A 20,146-nucleotide genomic window follows, 5' to 3' on the forward strand; every position below is an offset into this window, starting at 1 on the left:
ACCCAGTGGGATGGGGGAGAAAATCAGGAAAAGAAGTAAAACTTGTGGGTTGAGATAAGAACAGTTTAATAGAACAGAAAAGAAGAAACTAATAATGATAATAATAACAATAATAAAATGACAATAGTAATAATAAAAGTATTGGACTATACAAAACAAGTGATGCACAATGTAATTGCTCACTACTTGCTGACTGATGCCCAGTTAGTCCCCGAGCGGCGATCCCCCTACCCCCACTCCCCCCAGTTTATATACTAGATGTAATGTCACATGGTATGGAATACCCAGTACTGAACCCAAAACATAGCACTATACCAGCTACTAGGAAGACAATTAACTCTATCCCAGCTGAAACCAGGACAATGACTCAGTTTCTGCTCTCCAAATCCAATGAAAAGGTGTGCTGATCCTAGCACATGGAGAAGCAATACTGGAGAACCAGTTACAGGTATAACAGAGAATGCTACTTTTTCATCTTCTAAGGACAGCATCTTTTATAAGGTCGTGGGCTGTTTTTGTTGTTTGGTTTTTTTTTAATATTGGTTGGTTATTGGAAAGTTTCAAGGAACAAAAGGGAAGGTTTGGATGCAGAGAACATGTTGACTGACAGAGCTCCAAGCACTAGGAACAGAATGGAAGATACACTGTTTATTTTTCATTATATGCCTACACTTGCATAGTCTGCCCTTCCAGCAGTCCCAATGTGTCTTGGACCTGGAACCATGCTGCCTGGGAGGCCCAGTGTTGCATACTGGCACCATGGTACTCTGTTTAGTGCCTTAGCTGCAGAATCCAACCTTACAGTTTCCATTTCTTTTGTAGTTCCCATATCTTTAGGAGTTCCCACCTCATTACAGTCAAAGACTGAATAAGGACTACGTAGTTCAGATTTATTTAATTTTCTCTTGATTTAGATTAAGTAAAAAGCACCTTCCTGCTCCCAAGCTTTTTAAATTACCCTTTCCCCCCCAAAAGAAACAGTTTAAACAAATACATTTCATCAGCTATGATGCTGCATGTAATCAAATGCAAACCTCCAACACATATCAGCCTCAGTCCTCTAGTGTTGGTCCAAAGCACCAGGTAACAAGTGTGACGTCCTCAAAGTCAAAATGAAGCTATTCCAGACATGACTAAAAAAGCCCTGTAACCCATACACAGAATATCTCCTATTAATGTATAAATAGGTACATTACATTCCAGTGCATTTTAGCAGATTACTACTGCATCAGGGTACTAAAATAGCAGTGGTAGGGTACTAAAAATATCAATGCTTTGTAGTAGGCTTGTAACAAAGTCTGTAGTACACTATATATCTAAATATGCAGTATTTCAAATGATATCTGAAAAGTTACTGCAATAGCTCAAAAGGGGGTGCTATAGCACTGAATTTTATACTGCAGTGAAGCATAGTGTAACTTACTGAAAAAATGCTCTTCCTACACCAGCTACCACACTTTTACTTTTAGAAAGTAAATCCATTCTAAGATTTCTGTTTCTCCACTGTAATTCCCTCAACAAGCCTTAAGGAACTTGAACCTTTCTTGGAGATTTCTCTCTAGGACTTACAACCAGCATATGTTCACAGCAATGAAGGGCAACGTTCTCAAAACAAGATATTGCTACAGCAAATCCCAGACTGCAATTTGCAAAGCCTTAGTGATACACAGAACCACATTATAAAAGGAAGATTCCCATTTATTGATTCAAAGCATTGTGATGGAAAGGGTATATTGTCAACAGTAGCCCAGTGATCCAAAAAAGTAAGACCACCACCAGCTTTCTGGAATATCATGTTCAAGGTTATCAAATCACAGTGGTAAAGCCAAGTTTCTGTATAAGCCCCAAATCAGCATCACCCCTATAACAGCAGGGCCTCATTGCAAACTACTTTCATTCCTCTGCCTCACATTGCACCTAACCCACTTCTACACATGCAGTCCTCTTCAACCAGTATAACCATTAATCCTTCATGAAGTTCATACCTTCATAATACAAAAAGGAATGGGGAGACCGAATCATACGCAGTTCTCAAAAAAAAAAAAAAAGCCAAACATCAACAAATCAACAACAAAACCCCAAACAAACCAACACAACACAACCCACCCCCAACATCGTCACAGCTTCCAATTAGCTAAGCAGCAACAGTTTACATGGTATAAATAATCATATTATCATAGCCAGAGATGTTTGATCACTAATGCTAGGCATTTTACATCTCCCATGTGTAACTAAGAAAATGAATCAATAGTGGAACCAGCAGGCTTGGATAGTTATGCACCCCTTTGTGCTCTTCTAAACTTGTGGGAGGCAGGGAGAGGAATGATGCTTGACTGCTTTTATAAAGCTCTTGAGAGTTATGATCTGGAAGGCTGATATAGCCTCTAAAATAATAATTTTTGCCTCTATGCTCTTTATAGATCTCTATTCATATCTCTCTATAAAGAGCATAAAGACAAAATTTCTTATCTTATAGGCAGAGGATGACACACAGGCCATGAAACAAGATCACTTCAGAAAGGATGTACTACTCTTTCCAATTGCAGTTATGAACTACTATTGGAATCAAGTTACACATCTGACAGAAGAACAGAAAGTTCTTAAATAAAAGAAGTAGGCTTTCTATGTTTTATTATTATCTACTGAATTACTACATTCCTTACAACTATAAATTACCCCAGGTAAAAATGATCAAAGGGAATCTGATTTATTAGATTGAATTAACTTATGCAATACTTGGCTACTATCTTTCATCTAGCCATAAAAGCACAATAAACACCATTTCTAATACATTCAGTCCAGTGCAATGACACAGGTTTAACACTTTCTTCCATCAAAAGCTTGTAATGTATACTTTAAACTAATAAATTCAGTTTTGCTGTCCTGTTATAAAATTAGAAGAGTGAAGAACACAATATTTCAGTGACTTACTGTATGTTCCACATTATCTGAGAAATGGCAATATAAAGCAGTCTCCAGCTCTCCAGGCCCACACCATAAATGTACAGCTGTCATCTTTCCATCCTCTTTGGAGATTAAGCAACAGAACAAACATATCGCAGCTCTGAGGATCTTTAACGGATCAAAGGATCTCCTTGCTAAGTGAAATTTGGCCAGATCAAATAACACCTTATAATTAACATCATAAATATCCAGTCAACATCTTTTGTAGAGGCTGGCCCCTCTTCTCTGCATCCCAATTAACTCTATAATAACATATCTTCCCAAAATCTCCTCCAGCAAGAGGAGAATTAAAGTGGGCACACCAAAGTAAACCAAAGAGCACCTCATGTTTGTTCCTGGTTAATATATACATCTCATAACATCTCTCTATTTATTCTGTATTATGTTTCATTCAGAAATACAGATCATTTTGCTGAGGCTGACCTGGAACATGGGTTAGTATGATTTACAGCACAGTTCAGACAAGTCTAGTCTATTACTAGATATGAAGTCTAGACTAGACTAGGCAGGACAACTGGGATGCATGAGAACTGAATACTTGCGAGGAAAATGCCAAGCTAGTAGAAAGACAAGTATTTAACAGCTCTGAAGACTTATTAAACGAGTCTTAGTAAAATAATAGTATCCCCTTAAAATTGAACAAAGCAGAGGAACAATTACGGAAAATGCTAGGTCACCACAATAATACACAAATCTGATGAAAGCAGACAATTATACATTTGTTCAGTGTTCACATTCCATGTGGACCAACACATTTGCTTTGAACTTCTAAATCCAGTAATCTGAATCAACCCTTTAAAATGTTACTTTAAAATTAAATGGTTTTTTTAGGCTCTATCTTTAAAAAGAAACGTAAGATTTAGAGAGAAAAACAGAAGCGGAGAAGCAGCATGGAGTCTTCCCCAGGTCTGAAACTGAAGCAGCACACTTAAGGACAGACTAATACTAACACTCATGTCTGCCTGTTTTCTTAAAACAAGTAGACAAACAAGCCATGTACAGAAAATGTTTGATTTTAAAAGACTGTCACTTTTTAGTTAATTTTCAATCGCCTCCTCCAGTACCAGCTGTGGAAACTGGTTTGCTGCTAGGTGACTGTAAAAGTGAGATTTGGTAAATAATTATTAGAAATCTTATACTAACACTATGATTGAAACAATAGACAAAAGTATAGCCAAGCAATTAACTAGTAGAGGTAGCTACTCATAAGTTTTGCAGTTCTTGGCTCTTATGACTAGATGTTCCTGTACACTAGATGAGAACAATGCTGAAACTGACCACATGTGATTGAAGCTGCGTTAAGCTTCAAGATCAAAGAACAAGGACAAGAATAAAGACTTCAAGGACAGCCAACAAGAACTTCAAATGGGTCCGTGGTCGCAAAAGCAGCCCTTCGACTCAAATGGATCCTTCATTGCACATGATCGGATGTAGGCAGTACTAAGATAATCAGTTGCAATTATTTTTATGTATATGTATACTAATCTGATTAATATGCAATTAGTTATTCTATATAACCTGTTAGTGCTAAAGCTGTGGCATGCACGCTAGGTGGAACTATCCCCTGTGCATCCAGCGCTGCAATAAAGAATGCCTGCTTTCTAAAACTCCAAAATGAGTCTAAGAGAGTTTTCTTCAGCCGGCTTTTCGGTATCAGGTCCTCAGTCTTCAATTCTTCGGTTGTGGGTGCACACCACGGCTTGTCTCCACGGTTTTTTATAGGGCATATTTTGATGATGCATGCACATACGTACTGTTCATGCACTGTTCACACGCTGCAGGTTTCGTCTATCACAGGACCTTTGCATGATCAACACCAGAAACCAGTATCTTATCTCAAAGACTACAGTTTCCATGAGAATGGTAGCCTCCACAGTCTTGCATGCTTGTCCACTTCAGCCCATTTCCTCTCCTGGATGCCTCAGTGGCCTAGTAATTGTCCTTATGGATGGAAGAATGTCCTGCTTAGGCCATCTCAGAGAGAAACGGCTCAAGATAAGCAGTTCACAGTTCCTTGAGATGAATGGCTTGAGATGACAGTCCAGTCTCTCACACCTAACAATCTTTGAGACAAACAGCTCGAGAGATAACAATTCAGTCTCTCACACAGCCTTCAAAAGGATTTGGATTATTTTCTTCCCTTTCTCAAAGACTTCTTCTGCCGTGTTGCCCCATATGATGATGTCATCAATGTATTGCAGGTGTTCTGGAGCTTCACCTTTTTCCAGTGCAGCCTGGATCAGTCCATGGCAAATGGTGGGGCTGTGTTTCCACCCCTGGGGCAGTCGATTCCAGGTGTACTGGAAGCCCCTCCAAGTGAAAGCAAACTGTGGCCTGCACTCTGCTGCCAAAGGAATGGAGAAAAATGCATTAGCAATGTCAGTTGTGGCATACCACTTGGCTGCCTTTGATTCCAGTTCATATTGAAGCTCTAGCATATCTGGCACAGCAGCGCTCAGCGGTGGCGTGACTTCATTTAGCCCACGATAATCTACTGTTAGTCTCCATTCCCCATTAGATTTCCGCACTGGCCATATGGGACTATTAAAGGGTGAGCGAGTTTTGCTGATCACTCCTTGGCTCTCCAGTTGGCGAATCAACTCGTGGATGGGAATCAGGGAGTCTCGGTTGGTGCGATATTGCCGCCGGTGCACCACTGTGGTAGCAATTGGCACCTGTTGTTCTTCAACCCTCAGCAACCCCACAACCGAAGGGTCTTGGGAGAGACCAGGCAGGGTAGACAGCTGTTTAATTCCCTCCTTCTCCAAGGCAGCTATACCAAAGGCCCAACAGTACCCCTTTGGGTACTTAAAATACCCTCTCCTGAGATAGTCTATGCCAAGGATGCACGGGGCCTCTGGACCAGTCACAGGGGGGTGTTTCTGCCATTTGCTCCCAGTTAGGCTTACTTCAGCTTCCAATACAGTTAACTCTTGGGATCCCCCTGTCACACCAGAAATACAAATGGGTTCTGCCCCTTTATAACTTGATGGCATTAAGGTACATTGTGCACCGGTGTCCACTAGAGCCTTATATTCCTGTGGGTCTAATGTGCCAGGCCATTGAATCCACACAGTCCAATAGACCCGGTTATCCCTTTCCTCCACCTGGCTGGAGGCAGGGCCCCTCTAATTCCAGTCAGAGTATCTAGTACTCGCTTCTCGTAAAATTGGCTCAGAATTCCCTTCAAGAGGATCAGAAATGAGATCAGCCCTTCTAACCTGTCTGGGGGACTGCTCGCAGGAAACTGGAGCGGCATTTTTCCAGGAGGAATCCTCTTTTCTGATTGCTTTTTCTCGCAACTCACGTACCCGTGCATCAGGATTGAGGTAGGTTCTCCATCCCACTTCCTCATTTCCTCTCCATGGTCACGCAGGTAAAACCACAGGTTAGCCTGTCCTATGTACTTTCTCTCTTCTCTCTCTTGAGCAGAGGAACGCTTACTCCTTGTTACAGATGCACGCATAAGCAAATCCAACAGGTGTTAAAGCTCAGATTTATTCTTCAGTAAGAAGTTAGTTAGAAGTCCGGTAACATTTTATAAACCACAGGCTCAGTGATGTAAAGAGAATTAATACCACACAGCTGACTCAAGAATCCCCAATATTTAAAGGGATGGCTCCAAAACGCGCGTATCGCTCACCTAAAAGCTGAGGGCTCTCTCCCTCGAGGAGTTACCTCGGGCAGTAACCCTGACCCAAGGGGGAGTCCCCGACTGCAGACCCGCTGCTCCGAGGAGGACTGCCAACATGTCCTCTGGCGGGACCCCGTTTATACCCCTGTTGAATCTGACCTATTGGCCAAGAAGGTCACCTCAGTGTACCTGGCACGTTTCGATTGGCCAGTTCAAATTTCAACCTGCGGCCTCTAGGGTTTAGGGGTTTTTTTCCTTCCCCTTCACCCTGCCTGGAGAAGTTTCGTTTCCTGCTGGTGGGATGGGGCGGGATGTGTACAAATGTACTGCCGCACTCCTAATAGCTGCGATGCGGGCCTGTACAGGTGGGGAGAAGGACATATCCACTTTGAATTGCTGGAACTCTTGGGACAATTCCTCTACAGCCGAGACACAGGCCCATAGGGAGGAAGAGAGACTTCCTTCATATTGATGGAGTTGGACAGCCAGTTCGTCCACCATTTGTCCATAGCCTTCTTTCCAGGACATTACTGCCAATGACTTGGCATAGGTTGGCGGTGCACTTCGCAGAAACTTCTGCCACATGGGTTGTGTGCATTGGACTTCATCTGGATCTGTGGGTGACTGCGCATTTTCTGGATCATTATAAATCACCTCCAGCACGGCTAATTCCCTCAGGTACTGGATACCTCTCTCCATGGTGGTCCACTTGCCTTGGTGACATGTAACTTCATCCCTGAAGGGGTATCTTTCCTTCACACCTAACAGAAGTCGCCTCCAGAGGCTGAGGACTTGTGTTTTTCTCCCAATTGCCTTGTCAATGCCACCTTCCCTAGACAGGGATCCCAGCTGCTTGGCTTCCCTACCCTCTAATTCCAAACTACTGGCCCCATTATCCCAGCATCGGAGCAGCCAGGTAACAATGTGCTCACCTGGGTGGCGGCCAAAATCTTTTTGCATATCGCGCAACTCAGGGATAGAGATCGGGTGATTATTTCAGGTTCTGCCTCTTCCTCCTGTTCTCGTGATGACCCTGGTTCACTTTCATCCCTCACTAAGCGAACTGCTTTCTTTGTGTGTTTCTTCTTCTGTATAGGGGCGACTGATACTGGCACAGGTTGGTTCTCTGGTTTAGCTGCAGTATCTGTCACCGGGGTTGGGGTAGCCACAGTGCCTGTCGCTCTGTTTTCCCTCTCTTCCCCCTGAGGGTGCTGCCAAATATCAAGCAGTGTTTGGTAGATACTGGCCAGGGCCCAGCACAGCATGGTAATTTGTGCGTCTCTGGAATAGCCACAGCATTTTCCTTTCAAATATTCTACCACTTCATGAGGGTTCTGTAGTTGTTCGGGAGTGAAGCTCCAAACCATTGGAGGCGAGATGTTGTCTAGATACCTGCCCATATCCTCCCACATGCCATGCCACCCATGAATATGCAGCCTTGGAGCAGATCTCTGGGTGGTATTCTTAAGAAACTTTTTTGTAGCCCTAAACAAGACCTGAAACACATTCAGGAGACATAGCAGGAACAGCATGCTGGCTTGTGCATGCCAAGGATATTCAAAATTCTCAAAAGCTGTTGTAATTAGCCAGAAGGAGAAAAGGGAGGTGAACAAATGGGGGGAAGTATCCCCCCTTGACTTCCCCATGGATTGGGTGCAATTACCAGTAAATTCTGATAGAAGGCGCCTTAAGTATGGAAATGATATCACTGCCGCATACAGATATCAGCTTAACCTCATGACCAGTGATGTAATCATTTCATAAGTTGACATTACCCAGTCTAGCAAAATGATAATCCTGATCCCTCTCCCAGAGGTGATAAACATCACCGCAGGGAATACATAGAGCATATAAGAACTTACACAACGCCACCATGTGAACAAATGAACCAAGATTGTGACTAGCAACTATTTAACCAATAAAAGAAATGCATATAACAAATTTGTTTTAACACGCTCTGGCCAGATCTGTCGTTATCTCAACCCTTCGGGCCCCACGTTGGGCGCCAAAAAGGACTGTCGTGGTTTCAGCCCAGCTGGTAACAAAGGACCACGCAGCTGCTCGCTCACTCCTCCCCGCCCCCCTCCGGTGGGATGGGGAGGAGAATCAGAAAGGAGAAAAGAAAAGAAAAAACAGAACCTCGTGGGTTGAGATAAGGACAATTTACTGGGACAACACAAAAAGAGAAGTTACAACAACAACGGTACTAATAAAAGAATATACAAAACGAGTGATGCACAGTGCAACTGCTCACCACCTAGAACCCAACGCTCCGCCACTTCCCCCACGTAAAGCCGAGAGCTCCCCCTGGCCCGCTCCCCATTTATATACTGAGCAAGATATCACATGGTATGGAATAGCTCCTTGGCTAGTTCAGGTCAGCTGTCCAAGCTGTGCCCCCTCCCAGGTTCCTGTGAAAATTAACTCTATCCCAGCTGAACCCAGGACATTAGACTAGAAGAAAAACCACAGAAATCCCCAAATCTAAAAACTATTACAAAATACCAGTTCAAGCTAAGGGCAACACAGATAAGCTACCATGTAACAAATAACAAATAGATTTGCAGAGTTTCAAATTAATTTCAGGTATTGACTTACATGTAACTGGGCTGGAGAACACTAGCAAGCAATGACAAGCATGCTTCAGACTGCGGAATTTACTTTCTTAGCAGCAGAGTAAATGCACTCAAATGGTCAGCTCATTTCAGAATCCAAGCTGTATGTAGGTTGCCACTGTTAGCCAGCTAATTTAAAGCTCGTTCAAACATATGTGTCTGAAATTGCAATCAAAGAAATTAGCAGGCAACTAATGAGTAGGCAGAACCCACATCTCACTGTTTTCTCAGGCATTGTTCAGATGTTTCTAGTTTCCAACTTAAGTGCTTTCCCCCTCCCTTAGTTCTAATTCTGAAAGCCAAAATTTATAAAATTATTTTTATTTTTTTTATACACACCATACTACTAACAGTGTTTGCAAACAAAATTTCATCCCTCACATCCAGGTTTACCATTTACTTCAATTAATTTATCTAAGTCACAGCCATCTCTATTTTGAGCTTGGAATCCTGCTTCATCCACCAGCAGTTGTCTTCTGCTACCTTCCTCTTTTAAAATCCAAAGAAAAATCCTATCTGTTTTCCAGAAACACCATTGTGAAAATAACTGTGGTCACTAATGGAAACTTCCACATAAGTGCTTTACATGGTCTTAGCAAAATGGCACCATATCATCACTTTTCTGAGTAATTACGAGTCATAACGTTTTCAAATAAAGGCTGATTCAAATGAAATTACATTTAAAACAATACAGCTATCATGAACTACATTGTTCTCAAAACCTCCACTCAATTTCATCTCATTTATAAAGTACAAAACCAAACAACTGGACATGATAGCACAGCATGCAAACTTATTAACAATGAAGGCAATAACTTCCAGTGGAAGATGTACACATTTAATGGATGATGCACACAGTCCTGGCAGAGCAAGCAGGAACTTCATTACTGTGCTATGCTACTGGTTTAAAAATGAGCTAACCTCTGCAGAGATAGGCATTTTGCAGAATAATAGTTCTCTAGTGGTTGCTTTTTAGAAGAGGGGAACTGTAGAACACCTAATACAAATAGATATAACTTAACTACTTCACAGATCTGCACAGTATTTACAAAGCAAAACCAGAAAATACAGCATTTGTAAGAAAATATGACTTGGGGTGGGGAGGAAATGTATGTGTTTGGTGGATTTTCTTTTTGTTTGTTTGCCTTTTTTTTTAAAAAAAAAAAGCCCACAATTTTTTTAAGGGAACCATTAATTCACATACAATATAACAATGTGCTGCATATGGACTTACACATGTGATAAGTTAGCTACTAAGGCTGCCATCCTTAACTACTAATTTTTAAAGGCGTGTTTCTTAGCTAACTGTACACAATCCTTTACATATTCTGTAACTGCTATATAATAGAACTATGCAATTTCAGGATAACGAAACTCAGGAAATTGAACTAATCTCAGCTGAAACATGATACACCACAAGAATTCTAATTTCTCCCAAATGAGAAACTTAGCTTTTCAAAGATATTATAAATAATACATGTATATTTTCACTTGTATCCACATTTCAAATCAAAGCAGCTGCCTGAATAAAACCAGATCAACTAAAAGTACATAACAGCAGAAACTTCCCTCTAAAATACTTAATTTTATTAGTGAGATGGTACCAAAGATAACAAGTATACAAAGAATCTCTTTGCTCTATGCTACTTACACATCATAAATAAGACAGCTGTTGTTGCAAGACGCAGTCCTTCACAGTCTTTCTATAAGCATACAGATCTGTCATTCTTTTATCAGAATAAGCTGTTTACCAGTCAACAGCATGTGGCTTAAACATCACAAAAATGACTGTCTATACTTTACATGGTAAAGCATTTTCTATAGTCTTAAATGTACACAGTGGCAAAAACATAAAATCCTATTAAAAAAAAAAAAAGAGTGATTAAGCACCTTCACAATCAAATAGGGTTTCATTACCTTAGGAATTTGGCAAATTTTTCATTCCCTGTAATATGCTTTTCTTTTTTTTTTTTTTTTTTTTGGTAAGAATTAACTATGCAAAGGAAAAGAAAAACAAATAGCTAATATGCTGTTAAGTTTTTTTAACTGAAAGAAATAACTCTTCTCATGAGGTAAGGCAATTAAGTCATTTGATTGTATTAAGTTATATTAAAAATATTCTACTTGATTTTAGGTATAAATTTTAAAGGTATGACTCTTAAGAAATCTCACAATGATGAAACCGATTAAATCAGTTCAGAGAGCACAAGCCATATTTTACCTTGACAAAAATATTTGCTTTATCATTCTCTTCTTACGGCTTTCTCTTTAAAGAATGAAAAAAGAATCTCTATCATATAACTCGTGTGTAAATTAGAACTTTTTTTTCCCAAATTATTTATCCCCTCAGCTTTGCATACGATTCCTTTTATAACACCCAACAGGTATCAGACATGATGATGGAGAGGTAACAATTAAGGCCATTCAAATGTAGATTACATGTCTAAAGGGCTGTCTTTGATGCAGGTGATCAGAAAATGCTTTGTATTCAGCTACTACTTTTGTACAGCAGTGGTCCCCAAAATGCATCTTTTCACCTATAAATCTCTTCTAAAAATAAAAAAATAAAAGTAAAAATGGAGCTTTAGTATTTTAACAAGTGAATCAAACAACTGTTCTGACAAATCACTTGCATTCTTGTCTACAGTATAGTGGTGGCAAAATAGCAATAGAGATCATGTAAGATTTAGCTGAAAATGAGTAATAATAGCACATATACATTTCTAGAAAATACCACATTATTTTAAGAAGGCACTAAAGCTTCTGCTTGTGCTCCCATTTTTTTTTAACAAATAAGGAAAAAAAAATATTTTCATAATGGCACCTGTACTATTTGCAGCTGAACAGACACTGCAGTACAGCTCAAAACAAAGCTGTAAGTTCTAATAATATCATACAAATGTGCTCACTTCTGGAAGGACAAAAATAAACAACAAAACAAAATAACCCCAAAATAGCCCAGTAAGCCAACGTATTATCTATAACATGGCAATGTTCCTTTTAGGAACAGAAAAGTAGCGTGCGTTGTTCAAATACTTTAAAAGAAATATTAATTTTAGGGATATTAGTAAGAAATTGTTTTAAATATAACCCAAAAAATCTCAAGCAGTGAGCAAATGAAAAGCAAACTAGTCAGTGGGCATTTAACGTAAGAACTGTAAAACTGTGGTTATGTTTAAAAACCCTTTTTCTATATTTTCATTTACAACAAAAGAAAGTGTGTATATTTATGCACCGTTTCCAAGTACATCAAACAATACACATTGAAGTTTTTGTGGATTTTTTTTAACCCACAAAGTAAAACAATACAAAATTCATCAACAAGCAGTATTTTAAACGACCTTCAATGCATATCTTCAGCTTTTTTTGGATAGTACAGGTTTACATCTTTCAGTTTCTACTTATTTGTAACAGCTTATGGCAAAACTTAACATAAATCATTATACAAATAAGGACAGCCATCATGGAAATGCATGGATTTTCAGAGATGAATAGTTCTGATGGCATCTGCCTTTTCATGGTATAACTACTGGTCCATGCTCTCCTGCTTTACAGCAAGAAATCGACGAAGCTATCACAAGAATTGGAAGAGCCACTAGTACTATCACCATGTTCAGGTTGATTGCTTTGACATTTTCTTCCTCATTCTGGGAAATAAAAAGCTTTGGATTTCATTCCTCAGTTGAGTCAGAAGTCTATTCTTTGCTTTAAACCTCTTCCATTTTAATTGAGAGGTTTTCATCATTTGGTTGACAGTTCCCATTCTGTTGTAGTTTGACTTCATCTGTCCTTTTTGTATCTCTATTGCCTACTTCCTTGTCAGTTTCTGAATTCAGATCCTCTTTAGTGTGATCTTTGTCCTACCAAAGATAAAATTATTTTACAAAAAAACCCATACTCTTAGCATTACAGGATATGACTTCGAACCAACTCTTGGTATTTTGACTGCCTAAATTTTTTACACGCCTATCTTGTCTCAGCAATTTTCAGAACAGAGGTGTCACTTTTTTTTTCTGAAAAAAAAAAAAAAAAAGCTGTCTTTTCAATTGGCTGAATGTAGGCACTCATAACAACCCATCACCCAGAAATCATTGCCATAAAGTCATCTGACTTTATCATCGATATTCAGGTAAAATAGAACAAGCAGCATCACGGGACCTATGAGAAACAGCTCCAGAAATTAAGACCTCACCATACTTTTTAAATAAAGCAGGATTACAATTTTTCTTTCATAAAATTTATCAGTTACCTGAAAAAAATAAGAGAGTTCTTGGGTAAAACAATTACTTAAGCATGTGGACGGTCACCTAAATCAGTTGTTTTATAACAGTTTAATAATTCTGAGTACCACAAACTACTCTTTAAAGGCATGCCGCTTTTCAAATTCTAAGATTAAACAATTTGAAGATGTTTCTTTTTTAATCACACCACCTTCTATTTTGCAAGGGAAAAATGCCATACTACTCTTCCTCAAAACTTCAACTTTACTCCTGCAGAGTCCAATATGCAGCCCAGGACCAAAGCAACCAGGTAGAAACTGAACTGCAGAGTGAAAGTTTATGAAAAAAAAATCTTTTCAGCTTGAGAGCCTGTGCTGGTTTTGGCTGGGATAGAGTTAATTTTCTTTATAGTAGCTAGTATGGGGCTATATTTTGGATTTGTGCTGGAAACAGTGTTGATAACACAGGGATGTTTTCCTTATTGCCGAGCAGTGCTTACACAGACCCAAGGCCTTTTCTGCTTCTCACCCCACCCCACCAGCGAGTAGGCTGGGGGTGCACAAGAAGTTGGGAGGGGACACAGCTGGGACAGCTGACCCCAGCTGACCAAAGGGATATTCCAGACCATATGACATCTTCCTCCAGCTTTCTATGCTGAGCATGAAGAAGGAAGGGGGGACACACACGTTCGGAGTGATGGCATTTTGTCTTCCCAATGTCATGGTTTAACCCCAGCCAGCAACTAAGCACCACGCAACTGCTCACTCACTTCCTTCCCCCCCCCATCCAGTGGGATGGGGGAGAGAATTGGGGGGGGGGGGGGGGGGGGGGGGGAAGAAGAGTAAAACTCGTGGGTTGAGATAAAGACAGTTTAACAGGACAGAAAGGAAGAAAATAATAATAATAATAATAACAACAACAATAACAACAACAACAAAAGAATTGGAATATACAAAAAAAGTGATGCACAATGCAGTTGCTCACCACTCACCAACTGATGCCCAGTTAGTTCCCCAGCAGCAATCCGCCCCCTAGGCCAACTCCCCCCAGTTTATATGCTGAGCATGACATCACATGGTATGGAATATCCCTTTGGCCACTTTGGGTCAGCTGCCCTGGCTGTGTCCCCTCCCAACTTCTTGTGCCCCTCCAGCCTTCTTGCTGGCTGGGCATGAGAAGCTGAAAAATCCTTGACTTAGTCTAAACGTTACTTAGCAACAACTGAAAACATCAAGTGTGTTATCAACATTCTTCTCATACTGAATCCAAGACATAACACTATACCAGCTACTAGAAAGAAAATTAACTCTATCCCAGCCAAAACCAGGACACTCTGACTGGCGAAACCTAAACACAAGTGGCAATAATTTGGTAAGGAAAACAGGGGGAAAAGAAGGGTGAGGAAAAGAAAGAAAAAGGGAGGGAATTCCAATAATCATTCTACTTGCAGCACTCCACTCTGCTTATCACTTGGTCACACAGCTTACCTTCAAAGTAGTGGTGCCTTTATCAGATTTCTCCTTTCCCTCTTTTTCTTTACTACTTTTTTTCTTGGAGGTGGAGTGTTCCCTTTCTCTTCTTTCATTATTTGTATCCTTTTCTCTTTTTTTTTCTTTCTTGTTTCTGTATAAGAAAATTTTTACTCAAATCAGAATTTGATCCATCAGCAACAAATGTACTACCAATGCATACATTGAGTGTGCTGTACATTAAATTGCACAGTACAGTAACTAAGAATGTTGGTATCCTGGTTTGCTTTCCTTAAGAAAGGTTCAGTCACCTTCAAACCATTTAACTGCAAACTAAACTCTTATCTGGGGGGTTTCAAAAACAAACAAACAAACAAAAAAAACCCCACCACAACAAAAAAACCCAAACAAACCCCACAAAAATACACACAAAAACATAACAAAAACCCCTTCAGAAAGACAAGGGAAGAGAGCTAATGAATGCATGTGTTCAGTATACATGGTATTTGTATTTGCAAAGAGAAAACCAAATTAATCTGTATCCGATGAAGGGCTTTTATTGATTTAAAGCAAATTTGCATCACTAACATTTAAAACTCTCCAGCTGAAAGCATACCAAAGATCAAATCCATGAAGGGTTTTTTTTGTTTTGTTTTAAATTAGAACTGAATCATACTGACCAATTGAAATTATCTGAGATGACCAGTGAAAAGGCAGTAAATCAATGAAAATACTTCCTAAATTGTTTTCAATATATGTATCTGCATCCACCTTCAAGTGTTCTGTTTATTGAAAAACAAACCTTTTCCTTAGAAAAGAAAATTATTATTGAAGAGCTTCTTGCATAACAAAAAAAAAAAATCCGGAAGAAACACAAATTGAGTTAGCTCCTTTCATAACACTGATCTCTATATCACATTTCAATTTAACAAAAATACTGTAACTTTTTCCTCCTTTACTGCTCATGAACTTTTATGTTTACATCAAACTGACCTTCTTGGAGAAGGAGTTCGTGAAGACTTTCTTTTTGTTGTTTTAGGAGACTTAGAGGGACTTCTACTCTTCCTTTTACGCCTTTCTCTGGAGGACCAAGAAATTCAAGATCACCAAAGAAAAATAATAAACTCAGGAACTGCATAAAACCAGAAAGCTCTTAAAATGATCTGACACAACTGAAGTTTAATTCCTGAATACATGAGCTAGCATTCCTATTGGTTTAGAAGCAAACAGTGTAAAATGAAGCTCAAGCTGTTGTCAAAATCAAAATGAATAATATCTATTGTTTTCCTGGCACTCCATGCTCAGCAAACCTACATATCATTCTATAATGCACTGAAGAGCTCTTGGTATTTTACAAAACAGCTGTTTTACACAGATGTATGGAATTTGCTGAAGTTGCTGTTATGGAGTCTGATCTCAAATAGAACAGAACATTAAATAACATTGCAAACATATTGAGGCACATGTTAAAAAAATTAAAAATTGAGCAAGTAAAGCTTCATTCAATGTAAACATAGAACCTATCTCTGTCAAAGTAAGATGACTCTTTCCTATCACCTCTTCATAGAGCAGGAAAAGCAGACAGGAAGAACCATCAAAGGAAAACAGAGAAGTTAAAAACTAATTGACTGGGCACTTTAAGATACTGCACAAAAGCTACACTTATGCATACCAGCTTTTGCAATTCACACCTAATTTCTTTAATATTTAGAAAGGCCAAGAAAGCAACAGTTATTAGATAAATTAAAAAAGGATATATTAAGATATACCTAGTATCACTATCTGGATTCATACTCTGACAATATCATCTAGCCTGACCTCCTGAAGCTGCACAGGACAAGAGTTTGCTGAACAAAATAGTTATGAACTTTTAAGTTTGATTCAGTCTTTGGTAAACAAAAATATAAAGTGGCCTCAAAATCATGGAAAAACCCCCACAACCATTGATCAGCTGTTCACTGGTTAACATGCACCTCATTTTGAGCATCCTCACATCTATCATCGCCTTTTTCCAAATGAGGATATTGGAAATGAATATATTATTCTGACAGTGCTCCCACTGGGTCTACATTGAGTACATGGCCCACTTTATTTTGCTTTCCTGCATACATATCTGTGAGCAACCAATTAAGTGCCTGTGAGAGACTGATTCATCTTGAGCCATTTGTCTCAAAGACTGTTTGCTGTGAGAGACTGAACTGTGAACTATTTATCTCGAGCCATTTAGTCTCCAGGATGGCTTGTTTAAGCAGGACACTCCTCTGGCCGATAAGGACGATTACCAGTCCATTGAGGAGAGGGGCTGGAGCCACCCGAAGCATGCAGGAATACACGGAGACTACCATTATCATGGAAATTGTAGTCCTTGAGATAAGATACTGGTTTGTTGATCACGCAAAGGTCCTGTGATATACGAAACCTGCAGTGCCTGAACAGTAGGTATGTGCATGTATCGGCCCTATAAAAAACCGTGGAGACAAGCCGTGGTGTGCATCCACCACCAAAGAATTGAAGACTGAGGACCAACGGGATGCCACTGGATCCATGGTGGTGACTATCCTTGCAACTCTATCCCGACTGCTTGCTTGATTTCTGCCTTTTTTCTTCCATTCTATCCTATTGCTATTATTTTCTACTTTTGATACTTTTGATAATAAAAGCTTTTTTGGATATACAGCATTTGACCTTGTTTGTGTCTTAATCTCGCTCTTGGGATCATATCAAAACCTTCCCCGACACTGGATCGGGACAGTGCCCTAGTAATTGTGTTCAAACTAGAAACTGTTTATTCATGAAATCTAATTTTCAGTTTCAGCTTTTCATATTTCAAGTTGAAGAACTACAGCTGTGTCTGACGGCATTACTACCTCTGTTACATTTGTCTATACAAAGATTTTTGTGTGCCTGTTTTTATTAACACTCTTAAGCAACACTAATACAGGAAAATTTAAGAAAAAGAGGTTTGAAAACTTTGATAGTGATCCCACGTCTCTAAATCATACACAGAACTAACATTCTTGTCTCAAAGGAAAAATCCCACAGGCTAATGACTAGAGGCAACTTTTTGTTGATTTAAATAAAGTTCACTAGGAATGGCTCCAAGATTTGCCTTAGATCAACACCAGGTCTAGCATCGCTAGACTCTTTTAATTTTGAGACAGAAGCTTTGGGGCAGAGAGATTTCTCAACACCTGTCTCCAACTAGCAGCACTTGGAAGAATGGTGGCAATGTGAACTAACTTCCTAGGAAGAGAGCAAGCTTTCAGCCTCTTCATATTCTGTTTGCCCCTAATTAAAGCACAAATTTTGTTTCTTACCCTGATGGAATCTGAGCCTTGCTAATGCCAGCAGAAATTGCCAGTGGAATATATGGGGTCCCTCTGCCTTCTTTAGGTAAAAAAAAAGGCAAAAAATTAAGAAAAAATCCCAGAGAAACAATATTTAATGGGTAAGACTGACTGGACTTGATATTACCACCTTCAGGTTGGGCCATTACGGGGTTATGAAGGAAGATACCACTTCGGCCATCAAGAAGTCTTCTCTTTGGACAAAGTCCCTACCTATCTCCTTTGCCAGCCTGTAGATGCCTCTTAGAAAAGGAGCCCAATTCTCCTCTTCCTCTGGTCTGTGTCTCTTCCTTCAGCTAAGAATGAAAAATAGCCACCTCATTTCTAGTACTTGCATGCTGTTTGTCAGTAAAGCAAGGTGAGCTGCCACCTAGTTCTTAGAAGGTCTTGTATGTTCTATTCCACCTCTTCTCCAAAAAGACAACTAGAAGACTATTTGTCCAATATTTTACACTCTTCAGAAAAAGGATCTGCATCTTCAAAAATGGTCCCAACTCAATGCTACAGTGTAAATCCAGACAACTGAAATGCCAGGTTGTTGGATAATCTTCTCCTGAATGGTTTGTAACCATTTCCACTAGGCAAAGTCAATCACCAAAGTAAACAGACACCCCTAAATACAAGCTAATCAGGACTTGGTAGCCCAACCTACTGACAAATACTTTTCAGAATAACAGAATTACTGAGGTTGGAAGAGCCCTCTGGAGACCACCTAGTCCAGACCCCCACTCTCCCAAAACAGGATCATCTAGAGCAGGTTACTCAGGGCCACATCCAGTCAGGTTTTTAATATCTCTGAGGATGGAGACTCCACAATCTCTCTGGGCAACTGGTTACAGTTTGCCCAAAACCCACAAAATTTAAACAGTAGAAAAAACCTTTTATTTCTCATAGTTCAATATATGCCCATTGCCTCTTGCCCTGTCACTGGCCATCACTGAGAGGAGTTGGGCTCCATCTTCTTCACACTCTCCCATCAGGTATTCAATACACACTGGTAAGATACCCCCTCAGCCTTCTCTTCTCCAAGCTAAAGAATCCCAGCCCTCTCAGCATCTCCTTGTATGATGGATACATATAAAAACCAATGTATTTCTCTCATCCTCTATCTTCAAAAAGAACATTGTCCCTGTTTAATGGCATCCGTACGAAAAATTAATTTCATATAAAAGTAGGACTTTGTACTGTGAGACCATTAGAAGAGATACACTAAATTTCACTAGAATTCTCTGCCCAAGTACATGACATTTGAGCCTTCCATGATGCTTTCTTAAATAGCGGGATGCTTAAAGGGGAACATAACTGTTGCAAACTAGAGTATGAATTTTTTGTAAAATCCACCTAACTACACTTGCTATTTGACATTAGGAACTGGGTCTTCCACCAAGGCTCTTACATAAAAGCTACACATTACTGTATTGGGTTTGCATGGCAAGGTTTTGGTAGCAGGGAGGCTACAGGGGTGGCTTCTGTGAGAAGCTGCTAGAAGCTTCCCCTATGTCCAACAGAGCCAGTGCCAGCCGACTCCAAGACGGACCCACCGCTGGCCGAGGCCGAGCCAATCAGCAGCAGTGGTAGTGCCTCTGTGATAACATATTTAAGAAGGGGGGAATAACTACTGTGCAACAACAACCAGAAGAGAGGAGTGAGAACATGTGAGAGAAACAACCTTGCAGACACCAAGGTCAGTGAAGAAGGAGGGGGAGGAGGTGCTCCAGGTGCCAGAGCAGAGATTCCCCTGCAGCCTTTGGGGAAGACCATGGCAAGGCAGGCTGTCCCCCTGCAGCCCATAGAGGTCCACAGTGGAGCAGATATCCACCTGCAGCCCATGAAGGACTCCACACCAGAGCAGGTGGATGCCCGAAGGAGGCTGTGACCCTGTGGGAAGCCCACGCTG

General features: G+C 40.1%; 1 protein-coding gene across 10 annotated transcripts in view; it reads right to left on the bottom strand.

Moving 5' to 3' along the window:
• Positions 1–2,942: 2,942 nt before the first annotated feature.
• The window catches only part of LOC104318698 (splicing regulatory glutamine/lysine-rich protein 1-like), a 64,401-nt gene continuing 47,197 nt past the window's right edge, over positions 2,943–20,146 (bottom strand). For 3 of the 10 annotated variants that reach the window (XM_069775185.1, XM_069775194.1, XM_069775193.1), the window contains 3 exons: positions 15,896–15,982; positions 14,921–15,056; positions 10,779–13,073 (listed from right to left, as the gene is read on the bottom strand). In XM_069775185.1, the coding sequence (XP_069631286.1) occupies positions 12,921–13,073; positions 14,921–15,056; positions 15,896–15,982 (376 nt within the window). In that variant the 3' untranslated portion in view covers positions 10,779–12,920. Of the gene's footprint in view, positions 3,099–9,062; positions 9,373–10,778; positions 13,074–13,184; positions 13,227–14,920; positions 15,711–15,895; positions 15,983–20,146 lie in introns of those variants that run through there. The other 7 variants (XR_011322961.1, XM_069775189.1, XM_069775187.1 and 4 more) reach the window with 7 other exon arrangements.

Source organism: Haliaeetus albicilla, chromosome W (assembly GCF_947461875.1).
Source record: "Haliaeetus albicilla chromosome W, bHalAlb1.1, whole genome shotgun sequence".
Lineage (NCBI taxonomy): Eukaryota > Metazoa > Chordata > Aves > Accipitriformes > Accipitridae > Haliaeetus > Haliaeetus albicilla.